The sequence below is a fragment of the Sinocyclocheilus anshuiensis genome, unplaced genomic scaffold (assembly GCF_001515605.1).
Source record: "Sinocyclocheilus anshuiensis isolate Anshui unplaced genomic scaffold, SAMN03320099.WGS_v1.1 scaffold45, whole genome shotgun sequence".
Taxonomy (NCBI): domain Eukaryota; kingdom Metazoa; phylum Chordata; class Actinopteri; order Cypriniformes; family Cyprinidae; genus Sinocyclocheilus; species Sinocyclocheilus anshuiensis.
The window spans coordinates 439,554-447,062 of record NW_015536467.1 but is presented as its reverse complement, the minus strand read 5'-3'; the positions used below and the strand labels follow the sequence as shown (position 1 = coordinate 447,062).

Below are 7,509 nucleotides of genomic sequence, written 5' to 3'. Positions count from 1 at the left end.
CTAGTGTCAGATATACATACACAGATATATACAAGCACTATTTTGCAACAGATTTTGGTATGTTTAGGGGGCAAAATATATATAATATTTATATATTTAATAATAAAAAAATAACAATCAATGATAATTTCTATAAAAATAGTTGTAAAATGATTACATATTACATAATTGTAAAAACATTACATTTATACATGTATACAATATTAGTATAAAAATATAAATATTAATATGTTTTGCAACGTTTTTGTATGTGGCAGGAAACTATATATATATGTGTAGTTGACAAATATACTGTAAATGTGTCCTATGGTGTGACAGCAAAAATTTAGAGAAAAAAAACTAACAATGAAGAAAAATCTCTCTTATGCTATTTGTATATTATTAACAAGTATTAACAAGAAATTAATTATTAATAATGATTAATTGTTTTCTCAATTTTGCTGTTACACCATAGGACACATGTACGGTATCTATATATCAACAACCCATATATACTAAATAATAAAATAATAAATAATATTTATTTATTTATTTATTATTAAATAATAATAATAATACAAAACCTAAAATGACTAAAAATAATGTATTATTTTATTGCATATACAAAAAGTTTGAAAACTGGATAGCTGTATGAATGGAAACTGTACAAATTGTGAGTGCAACAATGTCCAATTAAAGTAATATGAACCAGTATAAGAGAGGGAATCATTCGCTTTTATATTATCTTTTAGGCCATCAGGCTGTGCTTAATGCTTAAATTTGAAAGGGTTACCAGAGTCATCAAGAACCTTGCGTGTGGCGTTCATGATAGCGTGTGTGTTTTTAATCAGTTCTGAACTGAGTGTGTGTGTGTGTGTGGTTTATTTATTTCTTTAGTAAGCAATAAAATGCATGTATATCATTAAAATTTTTTCCACCAGTCATGTCACATTTATAATATCCTAAATAATAACGTGTAAAGCCGTTTGTTATGCAGAAGACCAGAGAAATGCTGGTCCACAAGTATCTCTGCGGTTCTCCATTGATTAAAAGTGAAGCCTGTTGTCTGCAGCTGTAATTGTGTGACTGCACTGCTCTTCCTTTTGCTCAGCTCCGTTAAGACTTTTAGCCCGATTGTAAGATCTTAAAGTCCTATTTGTTGTTAAGCAGATACAGACACTCGGTCCTAACAGCGTTTCCAGGGAAAACTGGAGTAGAGAGAGCACTAGAGATTTTGCAGAACTGTAAAATAATGAAGTGGGATGAAGTATATTTTACTGGATTATCCAAACATGAGGTTTATATAACAAAAATACAACATTTCTGCACTTAATTTGCAGCTAAGATAACTGTATTGTGAGATTCTAATTTTTTTAGATGTTTTTGAAACATTTCTTTTATGATCTTGTTTGTCTTATTTAAAAATACAGTAAAAACAGAAATATTGTGAAATGTTATTACAATTTCAAAAAACTGTTTTCTATCTGAATATATTTTAAAATGTAATTTATTGCTGTGATGCGCAGCTGAGTTTTCAGCATCTTTACTCTAGTCTTCAGTGTCACATGATCCTTCAGAAATCATTCTAATATGCTGATCTGCTGCTCAAGAAACATTTCTTAGTATTATCATTGTTGAAAACAGTTGCTGCTTAATATTTTAGTGAAAGCTGTCATACATTTTTTTCAGGATTTTTCAGGACCAGCATTTATTTAAAATAGAAATCTTTTGTAATATTACGATTGTTTTGATCAATGAGTCCTTGCTGAATAAAAGTATTAATTACTTAAAAAGACCTTTTGCCTTAACTTGTATATGGGTCAAAGACGAAAAAGGGTTTAAGCATAAAAACAGTAAGTGTAATACTGCTTTAATTGTTGTTGTTTTTTCCCCAAAACTTTTAAAGGTTTTCTGTTTAATTTGCAATTATTTTATTCTCCAAAAACTTATTTAAAACCTTCAAAGTAGACACTTTGCTTATATTTAATGTGCTTTCTGTGGACATATAATCACTTTTGTAAATTTCTTTTGATGCGGACATCTTAGCGTCTTTGACCCATATACAGCAATTGGCCCAATGAGACTGCACTGTGGCCTGTGAAGCAGCGCCTGTATATTAATATCCTCACGTCTCCTGTCGTTCCACCACAGCAGCAGATTCCCGCTCAGTCCAGTAAGGCCCAGGCCTCACCGTTCGGCATGGGCTCCAGTCACAGCTACCAGGCCGACCCGTCCTCTTACAGCCCTCTGTCCAGCCCCGCCACCTCCTCGCCCTCTGGAAACGCCTACTCCAACCTGGCCAATCGCAGCACTGCTTTCGGTAAGACCTGCTTATTTATGACAACAAAGGCTTGTTTGCACCAAGGACTATAACGTTAACAATAAAAACAAAGATACAGTTTTAGCATTCTAAATCTATAATGCTAACAGCACAGAGGAACATTGTCTTTGGAATAGCTATTTTTTCCAGCTGATGAATGCTAAAAACGTTGACAGCCAATCAGAATCTGCCCTGCTTTAAAGTGCTCAAGCATTTAAAGTGACAGATGACAAAACTGCAGCACATGCTTATAATAAAGAGAACATTATCATGCATCGGTGTGGACGCTAATGTAGTTATGGTGTGCCTTAAATTTCATCATTTTGGTGCATATTGTTTACTGTGCTAACTTTGCTGCATTCATTCATTCTGTCATTAACTATCCAACGTGATCGGGTAGATATTATAATAACTTCCAAAGATATTAGGGATGTCAAACGTTTTGGTACATTTGCAACTCCTTGTGGTACATTTATTGGTATATTTGCTGGTATATCTGTTTTTATGAATATCAAATATAGAATATATTAATATATAATAATAATTTATTATTTTACAATTTGTACCATGGTCTGCCTGAATTCTCGATTCTGATTGGCTGGCAGGTATGCATTAAAACTCTTTAATGCACAGGTAGTTCCAAGTCAGTTTAATCGCCGTTCTATATTAATGTGCTGCTTTAATTGATGCACACAAACACACACAGAAAGAGAGAGCGAGAGAAAGGCAGAGAGAGAGTCGGAGATCGCAGATTGCACTGTGCACACACACACAAACTTGTCAACGCTTGCCGTGACTTTTATTAATAAAATCGCCTCGATACTAGACCGCTACATTATATTCCTCAGCAACAAGGTGTAAAATCGCTGTTTTTGAAGTAACACAGCTTCATTGTTTGTAGAGAGACACGCAGACAAAGATAGCACACACACAATTGTCAGTTAATTCAATTAATTCAAATTAATTAATTAAAATAAATGCTATAATTCATTCAAGAGCTATCGAGCCGTAACTGACGAAAATAACAGTCATTTTTACCCTTTCGTAAAAACATCATTAACAGCTTTAACTTGTAAATGCTGGCAAATGACCAAGGTATGAGCAGGATAATGCATGGCTAGCTGTGCATTAAATGATTTTAATGCGCTTCGCGTCGGGTGGTTCTTGGCCTCCACGTCGTGCGTTAAAATCGTTTAATGCACAGCTAGCCATGCATTATCCCTTACATATATATTACATTTATGCACATGTAATTGTGCATTTTTTGCTAAAGCAATAAGCCCTAAGAAGCCGTGGTTTACAGTGAATTTATAACAGCTAAGGGGCGTTGTTAGGCACGATGCGAAGCCTCGGAAACCATGGCTTCACGGGGCTTATTGCTTTTATAAAACGGTTATTTCATATACGTAGTAAGGTTTCACAAAATAAAACAGAGCAAATGAAGTGTAATGATTTTAATAAAAACAGTATTCTTCCACCAAACAATGTAGTTCCTCAGAATCTGTTGTGGTTGCAATAAAGTGGTTGCCAAGCAACACACAAATGTAAACAAAGATGTATGTTTGTAGAGTAATTTACAACAGCTTTGAACGCGGCTCAACCAATCAGAATCAAGGACCGGAACTATCCGTTTTATAATTTACTTTTTTTCACTCAGAAATTGCTAGTAAATTTCACAAGCAATTACAAATAAACGGCAAGTAGCATTGAATTACACATTACATTTTTGCAGTGGAAAAACTGAAATAGTATTTTCTTGTAAAAAGTGCTCCAATAATCTTTGTTATGTTTACTTGCAAGTAGTGCTGGGCGGTATGACCAAAAATTTATATCACGGTATTTTTCAAAATTAGACCGGTTTCACGGTATATGACGGTGTATTTTTTTTTTCCATGCATGACGGGTGTTAACCATATTTTCTACTGATTGAGAGAGGAAATACTGCAGTATATTGACTTATAATGGCCTATTTTACTGTCATGATGAGTGAATATTGTCAAAAAATACCACACTAAATAGTGACTAAACACGACCCCTTTTAATACATGTTAACCAGGAGTCACTCTCATTTATAATCACGCCATCGTCTGATAAAATCAACATGCATCTACACTAAAGAGCGGCTATGCGGTTGTTTTGGCTATATTACTTTTTTGTCTCATGCAGCGCACTGCCTGCATCTGAGTAACAAACTAAAAAAACAACAAACAAAAAAAGTGCATGTGATATTAACAGACGAATTTCAAACAGTGTCGCGTTCCGAACGTTGTTTAAGTGACATACTTGTGGTATTTTAAAAATTCATATCATAACAAAAATAAACAATGGTATTCGGTATGAACCGGTATACTGCCCAGCACTAATGTAAAGTAAAAAATCTTTTGTACATTGTTGGTCATTTATGGAAACATCGGTTTTGGTTCTGATTGCGCTCATTTTCCTCGTCTTTTATCAACTGCTATTGCTAATGTAAAAGTATTGATATCCGCTAGCGAAATTTGATCATCGTGACAGCCTCAGACTCCTGCAGCTCTGTTTGTACCTGAATCGGTTGAATGATCTCACAGAAGATCCGCCGTGCTCCTCAAACCGTGATCTGATCCAGCCTGACGTCAGTCATATGGAGGCCACATTACAGCACCTCTGGGAAACCAGTCCTCCCGTGGGCCCGTCTTTTACATGTACAACGATTTATAGCTTTCCATATAAAACACACACAGTAACAGACAATGACTGAACCAGTCGTTTGTCTTCAACAGAAAGAGGTGTCATGAACAGCAGACAGTGTGAAGACTGTATGGCGTCCATAGTGAGACAAACGGTTTTGTTGTTCTGGTTTCTTTGCTTTGGCCACGTAATCTCTATTATAGACCGTATGAAAAACTGATTTCTGTGGTTTGAATGATCACAATTGTTGGACAGCAGGCAATTAGATGTTTGTGTTCGTAGTTTTACAAACTCTTCAAAATTACTTGTTCTCAACAGTGACTATTAATCATGAAAGTGTTAGACAATGCGTATAACTTATTCAACGAGTTTGGAAAATTACTTTTTAATGAAGTTATTATCTAAATGTAACAAGAAAAGATGCTGTTGCTTAAAATGATACAGAGCAATTATATAATACAACAATAGGCCAAGTGAGGCCATGCATTACAGTGTTTTACTACGGTAAAGGGTGTTCTTAGACAAAGCAGTTAATGAATAATTAAATTGATTAGTAATGATGTTCATAATTAATTATATTCAGTATATTTTTTCAGAAATAGAAAAATTGTTTTACAGTATATTTTTTATAATTTACTGTTTTTATGTATTACATATAATATTTTTCTAGCATATATTGTTAACATTATCATCAGTTAATATTTATTTTTTAATATATAATATTAGATAAATTATTTATATTACAGAATGTGTGTGTATATAAAAAAAAATTCTGATTATTTAAATATTGCATGTTTATTTTTTTTATATTATTTTAAAATATAAATATATATTTTTATAATTATTAAGAAAAGTAATATAATAAATGATTTTATTATAAATAATATATTACTATTTATATTACAGGAAAAAAATATATGAACTATTGCATGTTTATTAAATATTATTATTTTTTACATTATTATTATTATTATTATTATTCATGCTTTCACTTTTTTCACAATATAAAATTCCTCATACCATGATATGAGCCATCGCCCACTCCTGTCCCATCCTAGAGATCACGTTGATGTTACATCAGTCAAACTCTTGCTCTTGACTTGCGTTTCTTTTGTCAGGACTTTAAACAGCCTGCAGTGGGTTTAATTAATCTGTCAAGCCTTGCACCTTTTAAACTCATGCAAGAGAGATCTGGTTTCTGTATCCTGACACTTTAAAGTGAGGAATTTGACCAGCGTGACACGAAGGGCACAGATACACAAACACAATTGTGCAACTTTTCACATTCCTCGACCGAAAGGCAGAACATGCTGAACGGCTTAAAGCGAGAAACTGTAGAATCGTTGTTATTGCATTACATCCGTTTAAAGCCGCCTCGGATTTCTCCATCACATTCAGGTCTGCGAACCGAATTTAATTTGAAGCAGGGCGTGCGTACGGAGACTTTTACAGGATGACATTTTTTCCCATTGTTGTGTTCCTCGAGGGAAACACTCTACCTTGAACCTGTGATTAGTGTGTCCATTTAATAAGTCATTTGTGTTAAACAGGTGACATTAAAAACCCACTATTTCTATTTCAAGTGTAGCAGGCTCCGAATGGCTTTCCGAGCCCTGAAGGCTTCTGCCAGCCGCTTGAAAATGAAGCCGTGTCCAGATAATTCTTTTTAAATATGCTGTCATTAAAGAAAATGGAACATTTATCTTCGCCTCCTCAGGTGAACGGCACTTAAACACGCGACGGGAGGAAGGACTCTGAGACTGCAGGAAGACACTGTCTTTTTCTGTATTTGGAATGAATCGGTTTAATCCCAGTTTTCATCAAACTGAGTGCATGTATTTTTAATTTTTAGTTTGTGTAAGTATGTGCTTTATTTGTGGTCACAACTGACCAAAGAGAAACAAAAACTGCTTAGCTGCTTAAAAAGACCTAGTAGAAAGTTGCAAGTAAAACTACTTTAAGTCTCTTTTGCTCACTAAGGCTTCATTTCTTTGATCAAAAATACAGTGACAGTAATATTGTGAAATGTTATTTAAAATTACAATAACTGTTTTCTATTTGAATATATTTTAAAATGTAATTTATTCCTGTGATCAAAGCTGAATTTTCAGCATCATTACCCCAGTCTTCAGTGTCACATGATCCTTCAGAAATCATTCTAATATGCTGATTTATTATCAGTGCTGGAAACTGTTGTGCTGCTTAATATTTTTTTTTTGGAACCTGTGATACTTTTTTTCAGGATTCTTTGATGAATAAAAAGTTAAAAAGAAGAGCATTTATTTAAAATAGAAATATTTTCGAACAATATACACTACAGTTCAAAAGTTTGGGGTCAGTAAATTTTTATTCTTTCTTTTTTTGAAAGAAATTAAATCTTTTATTCAGCAAGGATGTGTTAAATTGTTAAGAAGTGATAGCAAAGATTTATATTGTTAGAAAATATTTATATTTTGAATAAATGCTGTTCTTTTTCATCAAAGAATCCTGAAAAAAATGTATCACAGTTTCCACAAAAAATATTAAGCAGCACAACTGTTTTC

The 7,509-nt window shown here is 33.5% G+C and overlaps 1 protein-coding gene across 1 annotated transcript in view; it reads left to right on the top strand.

Moving 5' to 3' along the window:
- The window catches only part of LOC107692692 (aryl hydrocarbon receptor nuclear translocator 2), a 98,224-nt gene that overhangs the window by 85,412 nt on the left and 5,303 nt on the right, over positions 1-7,509 (top strand). The window contains exon 17 of the mRNA XM_016491888.1: positions 2,046-2,299. Coding sequence (XP_016347374.1) covers positions 2,046-2,299 — 254 coding nt within the window. The remainder of the gene's footprint in view (positions 1-2,045; positions 2,300-7,509) is intronic.